Raw genomic sequence first — 15,612 nt, 5'->3', positions numbered from 1 at the left:
CCCACTTTTTGCAGTCGGTTTTGGCTGCTTGTCGCGATCCATCCATTGTCTTTTTCTTGTCGCATTATTATAGAGGATCCATTTTTCGTCTCCAGTAATCAGCCTACCAAGAAAAGGTTTTAAAGCAATACGGGATAAAAGAGATGTGCAAATGTTTACACGTTGTTGTCGGTTAGCTATTGACAGTTCATGTGGTATCCATTTTCCTAGCTTTGAAACTTTTCCGATTTGTTGTAGGTGTCCATGAACAGTTCCATGGGATGAATTTAAACGTTCCACAATTTCATCAACTGTTAAAGATGGTTCTGCTTCAACTATTGCAGAGAGAGCATCATCATCAAAGTCAACGGGTCTTCCAGTACGAGCCTTATCCTCCACACTAAAATCATTGTTTCTAAATCTTTCAAACCACTTCTGCGCAGTCCTTGCACTAATTACAATTTGATTATGTACAGTATTTATTTTTTTGGCTGCATTTGTAGCATTCTCACCACTTAAAAATAAAAAGTATAAAACATGTCTTTTGTATTCGTCGGTTACTTCCATTTTAACGAAAATAAACAACTGAAATGTTCACAATTCTGAACAGTATTATATGAATGAGATCCAATTTAACACTTTAGTGTTAAATTGGATCTCATTCATATAATTCAGAATAATTACTAATCACTAATTCAGAATAATTAGTGTTAAATTGGATCTCATTCATAGTGTTAAAGTGTTAAAATTATCACATTAGACTGACATTTTTAACAGCAAAACAAGATTTTTCTCAAGGTCATAAAAATGCACATGGACTTATGGACTGACCTGATAGATGGCGCGTATAATTGAATTAAGTCGTATACCAAACAAAAGTCGTATACCGAACAAAATTTGTTTCGTCCAAACAGGACGTATTCTAAAGCAGACATATACCGAGGTACCACTGTACTTGTTAATAATAATGAAAAATTTAGAGAAATTTTTTGAAAACTTTGTTAAACTAATAACATTTAATAATTTAAATTCATATTTAATTTTTAAAAAATTTGATATCTTTAATTTGAAATATACAGTGGTACTTTATACTTCAATTTAATTCATTCCAAGAGGTCACTTGAACTCTGAATCATTTTGAAGTCCAAAGCAATTTATCCCATTAGAAAAAAATGGAAAGAAAATTAATCCATTCTCAGACCCCAAAACAATACCCATTTTAAGAAACTTAAAACAGCAAATACACATAATTTAAGGTAAAAATAACACAACTAAATGCCCTAAGAATAAATTAAAACACCTATACAATAAATAAAATAAATAGCATGTAATAAAATGAAAATTGCATTTACTGGTCATACACTATTGAGTTTGGCATCTTAAACATGTCTGCCAGACTCACCACATGTACTACTTTCATGCTTTGCATAAGTTATTTTTTTGTCTTGGCCTTTTTCAAGGTTTTTTCTTACTAGTTAGACTTTGTTGTTTCCATACACTTTTCACATGATTAATAAGTTAAAATTATATTGGATTGAATAAAAAGGTTTTGGTATTTTTAACAGTTGACTTAATATAGATGTGGTTTAATTATAACAGAATTTTAACACATTATGACTTTTAATTGTATAAATATAAAATTGCAACGTTTTAACAAAAATACTTGTTTACGTTATTTATCCGTCGTTCGTTCCAGTTGGCAGTCCACAATTTCACAAACATGGAGGTGACTTTTCTTTAGAGGCTGTTTGTGACATTATTACTAATTTGAGATTATAGTCTTTGTTCAGAAGCTTATTTTATGCTTAGAGTTCATTTTTAATTCTGTGTGCAGTTTGAACTTTGAAGTATTATTTGAACTCCAATGTGAATTTTTGTCAGATTTGGTATTCAAACTCTGAAGTGTTTGAAGTTAGTCATTCAAAGTATGAGATACCACTGTATTTAATAAAATTATTTCTTGGCAGAATTTTTACATACTTTTTATGATGTACTAATTTTTGATAAAGAGGCTGTTTTTAAACAACAATGACAAACTTCTAGGAGTGATAGATGATGCTAATGGCCAGCATTTACTGATAAACTCTGGGGGGTGGAAACACCACCTTAAGACACTAGAAGGGGATGAAGTCAGCCATACTGCACATACTAGCACTAAACTCATTGTGCATGGTAAGAGTTCATAAGAGTGCAGATGATTGCAAAAATTTTTTTAAATTTGTTAATACTCAAACTTTTTCTTTTTCTTGGTATTCAAATTTACTGTTTCCACAATTATAAGAAATGCTTGAAGTTTTTTATCATAAGCTAAATATCTACAATATATTGATGATGCAGGAATTGTTGGATATTTTCAAAAATGCCTGGAAGTTATTGGATCTTGTATGCAGCAGCAGTTATCCAAGCCAGGAAATTTTTTCTGATTCAATAGGAGTTTTGTTGACTAGTTCTTTCATGTGAAATCACACGAAAGAACTAGTCAACAAAATTATCACAGAAAAAAATCTAGTGATACAAAAGTCAGTAATCTTGTTGGATATGTGACAGATTCACTTGACCAAGTCATTGATCCCTGAGAGAGTTGTTTAGGTACTCTCTCACATCCATGCTAAAGTAAGCTATTGCATCATGTGTTGCAGCCACAGATGACAGTGGATGTAAAGTGAGACATAATTTTAGCAATGTTTCTTTCAGGAATATTAGGTAGATGTGTCCATTCAGACATGGGAACAATGTATATGGTCCAAACAAATGGTTGATGATGATACCAGCCTGCATGTTAATGCCAAATTTTTGTTGATGACTATGAACTGAGGATTCTCTTCAGATCAAACATTTTTTGAATTGAAAATTCCTCTTGCTTAAATAAAGCTTTATCTGTGAAGAGTACCATACTGGAAAATTGTGGCTGTAAAGCACTCTCATGCAGAAAATTACTGTGCAAATTGCACCTGATAAACAAAGCTTGGTTTGTCTGCCTATGAAGTGAGTACATCTATACCAATTTCATAGGCATCTGTCTATGAAATGGATATAGATGTACAGTGCAGATCAGGCTATTATTCAGAACATTAGAAACAGAAGAATGACTGCTACTTATCATATGAACAATGTCATCTGTACTGGTGAAAGGTAATTTTTTAATGTGCACCAATACCTCCTACTCAAAAGTTGTTATATAAATATGTTGTGAACAACCTGTGTCATGTTATTTTACAGAAATGGAGTTTTTATGATAATGATTTAGCTTAAACAGGTTATGACTGACGTCAAAATTTCTGAATACAGAGAAACTTACATTTATCAATTCCATTTCTCATAAACACGTCAATTTCTTGAAATGTTGAGTGGTGCAGTAAATGCTTCCCAAGGAAACATTTGGCTAACTCAACCCAAGTGTGTTGTACTCTATTGTACAAATCTAAATTACATTTTGTATTATCTTCTGTATTCTTTAGTTTCCTCTAGCATCTTAAGGTGGTGTTTCTGCCTCAGAATTTATTAGTAAGAATTGACTGTGTTGTAACCATATATCACTTCTAGAAATTCGATGTTCAAAATCACTTGAGTTCATGATATGAGCATGAGTTCATTATAAAAATGATTGAATGTTCTGACAACTTTCTATTATGAAGCTGAACTGAAGCTAAAAACTCAAAATTTTAAAAGTATTTTTTAAGAAAAGTCAAACTATATTAGGAGATAATGTTAAAATTAAATCAGATCAATAACTAAATAAAATTCATATTTAGGAAATAAATTAAAACATAATGGAAATAAATTCAAAACAGTGATAAATATAGTTGAACTTCTATAAAATGAATTTCTGCTGGAAAATGTGGATAATTTTTTATATGGAAAATTTGTTAAATGAAAAATGCACCAGTAGTAAATACAAACAAGACATATTTTCAAACATTCTACAGAAAAATTCATTGAAAAGCGAGATTCATTATGTAGGACTTCATTCATAATGTGGAAGTCTGACTGTAGTTGATTTTAACTTTACTGTATTTCTACTACCAAATATAACAGGTCAAAATAATTTTTTTTTATAAAATTATGTTTGTAGTAGTATAGTAGTGCAGTTTTTTTTCAACTTCTGATGGTCCATAAAACAAAGACAAGTGTAAATAACAAAATGAATTTATTACCAAAAGTTAGATACAAACATGGTTAACTTTTTGACATAATCACCATGAAGATTGAGGTATTTGTCATATCTGTGGACGAGCTTTTCAATTCCCTCTTCATAGAATGTTGCCGCCAGTGACTTGAGATGGGCCTTAATGTTGTTTTCAAGATCATCATTAGTCTCAAACCTCTGCTCTCCTAGCCACTTTTCCTGTTCAGGAAAGAGGTGGAAGTTATTCAGCTCTAAATCAGGGCTATACACTGGGTGTTTAAAAAGTTTCAAGCTGGGTGGATGTCTTCATCTTTAATGTGTGAAGACTTTCATTTCTTTCCTGAATTGAAAAACTGGGTAGGAGGGCAGAGGTTCGAGACTAATGATAATCTTCAAAACAACATTAAGGCTCATCTCAAGTCACTGGTGGCAACATTCTATGAAGAGGGGATTGAAAAGCTCGTCCACAGATATGACACATGCCTCAATCTTCATGGTGATTATGACGAAAAGTTAACCACGTTTGTATCTAACTTTTGGTAATAAATTCATTTTGTTATTTACACTTTTTTTTTTTTTTTAATGGACCATTGGAGGTTGAGAAAAACCTGCCTCTTATGTATATTTATTACGCAAGATGCGTAAGAGAAAATACAAAACATGAAAATTTTGTAAGAATTTTTTTTTTTGGTTAAAATTAAAAATATTTCAAAAATTTTAACATTCTCATATAACAATTCAATCTGGAACACATGTTTAAATTAATTTTAATTTAAACCAGGGCTGCTTCAACTTTTTCTATTCATGACCCCTTTTTTATTTAAGTACATTTTACATGACTCCTGATGTAGACATACATAGGTAAATAAAATTAATGTACAAATAAAATATTAACTGATAATAAATGAAAGAGATTTAATTCCAAATACAGTAAGACCCCGCTTAATGTGGGGGATGCATTCCTAGACAACAAAGCACTAAGCAAAACAGCATTAAATGAGACCATTTTAACATAGAGTAAATAGGGATAGGAGAACATGCAACCAAAAAATAACTTAAAATTATAGTAAAATTTGCTTATTTTTATATAAATTGTTGCATAATAATATATGTTAAATAACACATAAACATATGCGCACAGTGTGCAATGCAACATATGCACATTGTGACGAAGGTCCTGTCCTGGCTCTTCTGAAATTCTTGTTTTTTTGCAATGAAGTCGTGTAGTTTCATTGGTCACTTTCTTTTTCTTTCTTTAAACAAATTTTGGTAGCATCCAAAACGCCTAGTCTTGCTTTGACATCCTATCAAAATCTGGATCATTCGGTACAATTTGATCAATGATTTCAGTTATCGTTACCAAACTGTTACTAAGGAAATCTGCAGAGAAATTTTTTGGGTTCTTCGTTTTCATAATTGCTATTTTTCAGTTCTACATAAATTTCATGTTCTGCCAGTTCTTGAAGATCATCATTGGTAAGGCTCTCGCCAGAAACCTCAGGAACTTCCCAATATCCTGCTCGTCTACATCTCATGTATCAATTAAGTTGACAATTTTGTCAACCTAACAATACAGTGCTAGACTCTTCTTGATGAAAATTCTTGGATACCTCCAGCCATAACTTCTTCCGCACTCCGTTCGTGCATTTCTCAGTTAATTCTTGCCAAGCAAAGTCGATATTTCTTATGGCATCCATGATGTTATATTTTTTCCAAAATTGCACAAAACAAACATAGATTTAAGGGAAGTACAGTGCTATGACGAATTGCTATTTTTTGCTGATTGATTTGTATTTGGGAATAATTGTATTATATATAAATCAATGAAATACCGCGTTAATTTGAATTGGCGTAAATTTTGAGCATTTTTTAGGCATCAAGCAGACAGTGTTATATTGAATCAGCGTTAAGCGGGCGGGGTCTTACTGTAATTATTTGTTACATGTATAATTCTACGATTTATTAGAACTAAGACAAATTTGCATATTAATGTGACCAATCTGCTTGTTTTATTTTTGCATAATGAGTTAAACTTTGGATGGATATTTGAAACTGCAGGAAGCAGGACATCTTCAATGTTTTCAGGTTTGATTGACATTTTGACTTCGACTATTGTCAAGATGAAAATGTTGCTTTGCATAAATATGTAGTACATAATGGTAGAAATGTGTTTAGGGTCATTTCAGAAATTGTTGGAAACTGTTTTAATCTTAAGCCAAAATTCATTTAATGATTTTTTTGAGAAATTCAAGTTTTATACTTGTATCATTTGATAGTTCAACAAATTCTTTATTAGCATTTAATGGAAGATGAATGTTATTTTTCATTTTAATGGTGTATGGTTTTTCAGAATGAAAATTTACAGGAAAGTATTTCAGAAATTCTCTCTTCAAACAATTCAAGTGATCAGTTATAACTTTTGAAAATTAAATGTTTGGGAAGGTCATTTTCAACTACTAAATTGTCTGTAGCTGTAAACATTTATAAAGAGCTATTTTCTAACCTATTCTTCCATATATTAACTTTTTAAATAAAACTTTCAATTTTATCTTGTAAATCAAATATATTACATTATTTTCCTTGAAGCAATATGTTTGTCATTGAGTTTTTCAAAAATATCTAACAAATAACAGTTTTGCAGGCCACAAATTATTGTGAAAAAAATTAGCAAAATCAGATTTTAGCTCAGTCAAAAATATAACAACTTGAGCTATCGATTGTAATGTGACCAGAAGTTCAGCACCTCATTGATGCCTTCGTCAAGATGACACCATTGTGTGCTTTCCAATAGACACAGAAGTCATGGTGACTGATTATTTTCATTAGAATTAGGTTATGCAAGCAGTCATGTGCATAGGCAGTTGGATTCGGGATGGAGAAGGTCTACGAGACAGCATGGCAGGAGTAAAGCACTCTGATACAATTTAAACAAAACAAATACCTGTTTATTTGATATAAGCTATGCATTCTATCAGTAGTGAGACAATATAAAAGATATAGATGACGAATCTTTGTGTGTGAGAGAGAGAGAGTTTATACTAATTGTGAGTTGACATAAATATCTTATATAAAGTTGCCACTCATTGACTAGGTGATTGTTTCAATTGTCCTGTTGGAAGTGTTTTAAACACAAGAGTTCTTGGTACATTTGGAGAATTTCAATGATGGAACCAGTCCGTAAATAGATGATATTCTCGCACGAGGAGTAATTTATCTATTAATGGAGTAGGTTCTATTAGAAATTTCATCTCCATACTTTTCCCATTTTGGATATTTTAACAGCAGCAGGTAACACAAGGACTTCTGTTGAGTAGGACTTTTTAGTTTTTGCTATTAAATAGGAAGTTTTGTGAGATTCAAGTAAAACTTTTCATTGATAGAAAAAATCTCTCAAAACATTGTTTTTTTTTTATTTGAGGATTTATATTCCACAAATTCAATATATTTCTTTTTTTTTTTTTTTATCAATTCAGGTGTACTCAGACAAATAACAAAAACATTTTCTAATTGTTTTTACTGTTTAATTAGCTTTTATCTTAAATATTTTATACAATCATTAATATTATATATTTATACTCATATAAATATAATTCTATGTATTTAATAATAAATTTTTGAATATTTAAATATGTGCTGTTTTTTTTTTTTTTTTTTTTTTTTAAGGTTTCCTCTTATAATTGAAGTGATGCATCGTGATAAAGAAGGTAATCAAAAAGATAAATTTGTAGGAAGTGTGAAATTACAACTAAGCACTGTTTTAGGAGAATCTGCCACAACATTTGCAGTTAGTATTTTCTTTAATTTTTGTTTATATATTTCATAAAATTTAAATTTTTATAGATATTTTATACAGTCATCCTTGCTTAATTTGAAATGCTTGGAACCTTGAAAACATGACTTGAATTACCTGATTTTGAACTAAAAGGGTAATTTTCTTTTTAAAAGAAATACCTGTATGGAATTTTACTGTTATACAGATGCTATGTATGGTGCCAAAAATTTTATTAAAAAGCATTTTTTAATTATTTATTTTTTGGCTCTTAATTGGGGAAGAATCAATCTGTTTTTTATTTTTATCACAAACATATCATACTTTGATTGTTATACTAAATTGTAATAAAACATAGGTTAAAAAAAATTATTAAAAAAATTCAAAAAAACACATAAACTGCAACTTGAACACTAACTATAGAATGTATTTACTTGGACACATGGCAGATTTCATCACTAATTTTTATTCAGTTGGTATGTGTATTAAGTGCTTGTACACATTTCGGGCTGTTGATGCCCGTCTTCAGCCAACTAAAATACAAGTATGTGGTTACAAATTGAAATATATAAAAAATATAAAAAATAAAAGGTTATGCTGTATAAAACATGCCTTCAAATCACAGGTCTTTGTAAACATAAAATTGTTTTAAAACTTCTCTGTACATTAATCAATTTTTGTCATCTGATGGAGAAGTATACATTAAGTATTACTTTTTTTATCAATTTCGATGACAATTTCATAAGTCTTTTTTATATAATAATAATTTATAATACAACATACCTAGTCGATCTTTTTACATCAAAGCCAGAGGTTCTATTGTACAAACAGATTCTTATGCGTATGATTTTTATATGATATTTTAATGCGTATGATTGTGTTTATTTACATATTGATGTGGTAGATGGGCCACCTTGTGGCAAACTTATGTTAAAAAGAATTTTTATTTTATAATTTTACATAGAGATAATTTACTTAATTTCTATTTATAATATGCCAAGCCAATTTTCATTTATTTTTATACTAAAGTTTTTATTTATACATTTTTTACTTTTTATGATTTCTATGCTTTCTTTAAACTTTCTTCTATATGTTTCTTTTTCTTTATGAAGGACTTTCACATTATTTTTATCTATTTTGCAACCATTCAGAGTACAATGGTCATGAAAAACGGAATTTATTCTATGATATTTTAGATCAGCTATATATTCTTTTAATCTGACTTCCAATTTTCTTTTTGTTTCTCCTATATAGTGTTTATTATTACAAGTACAAGGGATTTTATATACTATGTTTTTTGTTTCAGTTATTGCTTGTTGTTTTTTCAATGGGTTGAGGTGTTTTAATCTGTTACACAATTTTTGGTATGACTGTGCAAGTTTAAAGTCCATTTTTTTTTAATTCGTTGTTGATTTCTTCGTATAGACCTTTGATGTATGGGAAAGCAGTATACTTCATATTATTTGCTTGTTCATTGTTATGTGGTATTTTTGGAGTATTTAATTTAATTTCCCATTTATTTAGTAGTCATTGCAGATAGCCCGCTAAAAGAAATTTCTTTTTTAATCAGCGAGGTCCTTATTTATATATATATCTTTTGACTTGTTCTATGTTTAATCTTAGAATATTCCATTTTAAATGTATTATATTTGATATGTAGTGGCATATTATTAAAAGAGGTTAGGAAAACATTTGTTTTATAAGATTAAACATATTATGCACTGGTTAAAGGTTCAAGTGGGTCCAATTTTTGTTATATACACCCTGGTGTGCATTTCTGATTTATACTGTTTTTTCTCTTTCAAAAAAAATCAAATTTTAAGTTTCTACTGTAATTAAAATGCTATAGAGTCCCAATTCCTCTAAGAAATCTGGGCAAAGCCCAGTTTTAATGGGGTTAATTGCATAACACTGCATGTGGAAGACAGATGACATTGTTTTACATACAGTTGTGCTTAGGCAGAAAATTTCAATACAGGTGGTTCAAAGAGGAATACAGTTTAATGCATTTCCTATGTAAAGTCTATGGAGAGCAGGAGTCTCAACTCTCCTATCACAAGATTAAATGTTAATTACAAACAATGTACTGCAGATATGGACGTGAAAATTAGACAGTTGGTAGTAAACATCTAAACAAAACAAGAGACCAGTGACATGCTGTCATTGGAAGTGGTGGAAGTGCCACTTCCCTTGTATTTTCTAAAATATAAATTCATATTGGGAAATTATTTTCATATTTGAACATACTTTGAATTAATTAAAATTAATATTTTATTATAACCACATTTTGTATCTTATTACAAATTTCTATACATGTGAAAAAAAAAATGATAAGATTGCTATTGTATATTCGAATATCAGTGGCGAAATGGAAGTGCTGTATTGTCGAAACTGGGTCAGCTTCCAAGCAGCCAGATTATAGGCATTTGCGCATGTGCTTTACAGAGCACCAACCTTACCCGGTTTAGAGATAGTGAGTTTGAATCAGTTTTACCCTTCAGCTGATAAACTCTTGACTTAAGAACTGAAGCACAATGTTTGACAATATTTATAACTTTATTTTAAAAAATTTTTCTGCGACTTTTGGGATAGAAAGTGCTGTCTGACTATTGACAATTTGAAGAGGTAGAATTTTAGTTAAACTCCTTACTGCAATTCTAAACTATATTACCTTATACAAGCATTTCTCAACCTGTGGTCCACAATGATGGGACAGGTGGTCTGCAGGCAGACTTAAATTAAAACTTTGTCTGCCCCTTGGGTTTTCTGCCATCTGTCAGCCATGATTTAAAATAATCATTTTTCATTCAAAATATTTTGGATAAACTGCCACAATTTTTTTTATTGTTATAAAAATTAAATGAAAGTATTGTGGAAATGGGTGTTTCCAACATCTTTAAAATGTGAAAAACAAGTGATTTTGTCACAGGTAACAGTTTTCTTTTATCTTACTCAATTGATAGTAAGGACAACCATTACAACAGTTAAGATTTATGCACGGTGCAAATAATGGTTAAAGAGAGTGGGGGACACATTCTGATGGTCGAGTCTGGATGTCTAGATCTTTTTCTGCTTTGTGAATTCAGAGTACATACTGTACACTGTGATTGCTTTAGTCTTTTACACAATTGAGAAGAAAACTATCCTTACAGTCAGTGAGAAGCATGAAATTTCTGAATATTGTGAAATCCATCTATCATTCTTTCAAAAATATACTGACAGTCACTTCTCTTTTCCCTAGAAAAAACATAAATAAATGACATGTTAGAAGATATTTTAAACAGAAAAGCAAGTGGATGAATGCAGAAGATAGAGGCTCTAAACAATTGAAAATATGAAACTTGAAAAGGCATTATACAGGGTGACAATAATTAACCCGTACAAAGTTTGTAGCAATGCTGCACCTGAACTTTTTTACTGTCACCAATTTACATACTATTGTTTAATTCTCCATGATTTTTTGCCCGTGTAGATGTACTTTTGATGTAATAAGGGTTAGTTCTTTATTTTTTTTAATGGTGTCAAACAAATGTTGTGCAATTTTGGAGCTATTCCGGCAAGGAAAGCATCAATGTGAAATTGTTCGTCTGCTCGGTGTTCCAAAAATGACAGTCTCAGATGCAGTTCGGCGATTCAAGGAGCTTGGCCACAATGGTGACTGTCCCGGACGTGGAAAAAAGCGCACTGTCAACACGTCTAGGAACCGCAAGATCATCACAAAGCAAGTTGACTGACATGCGAAGGTCTCCATGAGAAAAATTGCTCGTGAGATCAGAATCAATCGCAAATCGGTGCGGTTAATGGCGAAAAAGGAACTCGTACTCAAGCCCTACAAGTTCCAAAAGGTTCAGCTTCTCACCGATGAAAACAAGTGCGTGAGATTCCAAAGATCCCGTTAACTCAAATGTCGGGCCGAAGGTCAACAATGGGAGTGCATTCTCTTCACAGACGAGAAGCTTTTCTCCATACAACCATCAAAACGACAGGAACTGGTTTGCGGGGGCTCCTGGACGCTCAGCCGTCATCGAACATCACAAAATTCAATGTCAGTCATGGTTTGGGGCGGAATTTGTGCGAGCGGCAAGACACCCCTTGTTTTCGTCGATCAAGGGGCCAAAATCAATCAAGATGTGTACCACTGTGACATTCTCGAGGCTGTGGTACTTCTGTGGGCTCAGCAGCATTTTGGCAGTGCGAAATGGATGTTTCAGCAGGACTCAGCGCCGACACACAGGATGAAGACTCAGGAGTGTGCAAGGCTCATTTTCCCGATTTCATCTCGTCTGTGGAATGGCCACCGTACTCGCCAAATCTGAACCCAATGGACTACAGTGTGTGGTCTATTTTGGAGGCCAGGGCCTGTTCTAAGCGCCATGAAAGTTTGGAGTCGCTGAAGCAATCCTTGCGCTGGGAGTGAGACAAACTGTCTCCAGAAGAGCGCAGCCCATCGCTGAGAATTTCAAAACGTGTTTGGGGCTCTGCATCAAATCAAAAGGTGGCCACTTTGAAACTGGCTGAATATCTGATTAATACATAAAGTATTGTCACTGTTATATGCTGTTGTTTTGCTAATTTTCATTTCTTTAATAAATTTACGATACAAAAAACTTGTACGGGTTAATTATTGTCACCCTGTAGATATGGATTGTGCAAGTAAATGCAAAGAATGGCATTGTCACAGATAATGTGATAAAAAAGCAAGCAGAAATATTTTGGCAGTGAATGAATATAAGCAATTTTAGTTACAGCAATGGATGGATGCATCAGTTTAAAACAGTGTCGTGGCTTATTGCAGCAAAAGAAACATGTAGAAACTACTCAAGTTGATTTGGATATTGTAGAGGAAGACCTGGTCTGTCGGCAATAATTGAGTGGTATGATATGAAAGATATGTTATAATATGGATGAAATTACCCTATTCTACTGATTACCACCTGACAAGCTATTGCTCATGCACCTGAAACTCAATAGTCTAACTTTCTCCTCGTTAGTATTAAAAATTTGTTAGATACAACTGAACTTCTAAATGTGAGTACTGTACATATTCCAAGTAGATTAGTGTAATCAGTGTTTGTTTACCAATGAAAATATACTGATTACATTTGTAACAAGCAAACCAGTGGCTGAGTGGACAAAATCATTGAACACTGGTGGTTGGTTCCAGGTTTGCACTTCATTGACAGGCTGGCCACAGTGTTTCAGTTTTTCTTCACCTGTCTAACATCTAAATAGGGACCAGTTTCCTATCTAGAAAAGCCTCCTGGGAGGCATTTTCCCTTGGCAGATCATCCAAGTGTTGTTTTGCCTTATTTTATCAATCCAATCCACTTGTGGCAACAGACTCGTACACACTATTTATGCTATTGATAACTATAGAAATTTTGTATGGAATTAACAATTATTGAGAGATTCAAATATAAAATTGAATTATGAATATATTTCACCTGCATAGACAAGGATGTGCAGATGAACATCAATAATACACATCTCATTCACCACACAAGAGCCTCCTCTACTTAAGTACGTGAAAATACTGGAAATTTACAAGGCCAATAGAAACAAAATGGCTATCAACTACAAGAACAACAACATGTTATCCCCAGCTTGGAGGGCATTATTGGATATTTTATATTGCTTTTACATCTAGATATTTACATCCTGATACAAATACGTGACACTTGATGGTCAATCAGACATTTTTTTTATATTTTAAATTAATACATTCCATCATATGTTCTATTATTATGTATATTTCCAAAACAAGTTCTTTAACTTGAAGATGATTGCTAGCAATCAAAAATGTTCATTTTTCTGTGTTTCATGAGTTGGATTTTTGGTTGTGCAAGTGTTTTAAATATTATCTAGTATTTAGTGCATTTATTATGTTATAATGACAGTGAAATTGAAAAGAATGTTATTGTCTCAACAAGTTGGAAATATTTGATAATATGTTGAAAGGAGAAATATTTGTGTTAATCCTTAACTATACACACAAATTTATAAAATTTGAATATAACAATTTTCAAATATCAGTGTAAATTTAAGAGATTTTTAATTAAAGTATTACCAAATTAAAGCTTTAAAGTTTTTACACAAAGATATGCTTTTATATTTCTTAAATAAAATAAGTTTATTATAATTTTAAGTTTGATATAGAGAGAGAGAGAAAATCAGAAAATCATTGTTTAAAATCTATTATTGTAACTATTTTTTCTTGTTGATGGTACATATTTTGAAGAGAATATTTCATTTAATTTTCTGTATATAATAATTTTTTGATTATTAAATCTATTCTCTGATATAAATTAATTTGTAAAAATTTATTTATAATTATTTTAGCGAGAAAATGGAGTAATTGGAACAAGGCAAATAACTACTTGTTGTATTCCCGTTCTCTCTGATGAGCTGTAAGTTTTATTTTGTTTAGTTATATAAAAATAAAATAAATAAACATTTTATAATATTTTTTTTAATATATTTTTTAAAATATTATAACATAATAAAAAGAAGACAAATTGGTGAACTTCTTGTAGTAATGAGCTTGGATGATTTAGGTCCAACAAACATTCCTGTAGTATTAGCTGAAGCAAATCAGCAAATTGTAAATTCCTATGTAAGTTTATGTATTTATAAAATAAAATTTAGAACTTAGGTTAATATGTGGTAATGAGTTTTACTTTCCCGGCTGTTATGTATACATAACAAGGGAAAGTAATGGAATGGTGTCAAATTTGACCCTCCACGTTTTTTACATGCTTTAAGACCCCTTGAACCCAAAAAAAATTTAAAAAAACTGCAAAAAATTTTGTGTGTGTTTGCATCTATATCACTTGATATCTCAGGATGGGGTGAAGGTAAAGAAATGAAATTTAGCACAGTAGTTTGTGTATAAGGGACATTGATGCTATTAAATTTTGGTTGTGAAATGTCAAGGGGATGGAGAGCTAGATGGTGGTCATGTGATATATCTCATGAGGGATCAGACTGGATGAATTTACTTATTAGCATTTACAGTGTTTTGTAAAACTCATCTCTACCCTAAAAATTAAGTCTTTTGCCATTTTATAATAATTAAAAATATATAAAGTTTTTATAACAAAATCTCATAACAGATAGCACCACATGTAATTTTAGATATTTAGTTTGATTAATAATATAAATGTTATTTTTAAGATAAGATCTCATAAAAGCCGGGAAAGTTGTGCAACTCATTGCTAGATTTTTTTTTATTGTTAATGAGTAATTTAGTAAATCATTATTAATTTGAATAAAAGATTTAATATTTTAAGAAAAAAGAAAACAAATTATTAAAATAATTACTCCATGGTTTAAATTGAAACTTTTATATCAAAATTTAAAACTATTTTTCCTATCATATAGTTTATTGTATCATTGATAATTTTAATGCATTTACATTTAAAAACGATGATGATGATGATGATAATGATGATGATTTATTATTATTATTGCACACACAAATCACAAATAGATCAAAAACATAAACAAAGTAAACATTATTCTACAAATGATTATTTATAGAATAATGTTTACAGAAAAGTAATTTTCATATATTTCTAATTCATTACAATTTTTGCTCTTTCCCCCCCCCAGAGAAATGAAATTTTCATTTATATATAATTTTATTAATCTTATGTCTTCTTAATTGGCAATGTTTTAGAACCTCTTTAAGTCAGACAGCTTTATCCACTATTGGTGACTTAAAGAGGATTGAAAATGC

The 15,612-nt window shown here is 31.0% G+C and overlaps 1 protein-coding gene across 1 annotated transcript in view; it reads left to right on the top strand.

Annotated features, from left to right (window-relative positions):
- LOC136974574 (centrosomal protein of 120 kDa-like) overlaps nucleotides 1–15,612 on the top strand; it is an 82,129-nt gene that overhangs the window by 42,021 nt on the left and 24,496 nt on the right. Inside the window, exons 12-14 of the mRNA XM_067269489.1 lie at nucleotides 7,769–7,889; nucleotides 14,214–14,281; nucleotides 14,382–14,487. Coding sequence (XP_067125590.1) covers nucleotides 7,769–7,889; nucleotides 14,214–14,281; nucleotides 14,382–14,487 — 295 coding nt within the window. The remainder of the gene's footprint in view (nucleotides 1–7,768; nucleotides 7,890–14,213; nucleotides 14,282–14,381; nucleotides 14,488–15,612) is intronic.

This window comes from Centruroides vittatus, unplaced genomic scaffold (assembly GCF_030686945.1).
Source record: "Centruroides vittatus isolate TY-2023 unplaced genomic scaffold, ASM3068694v2 contig_350, whole genome shotgun sequence".
In the NCBI taxonomy this organism is placed as follows: Eukaryota; Metazoa; Arthropoda; class Arachnida; order Scorpiones; family Buthidae; genus Centruroides; species Centruroides vittatus.
Note: the sequence above shows the minus strand (reverse complement) of the source record. Positions and strands in the feature narration are given on the sequence as shown.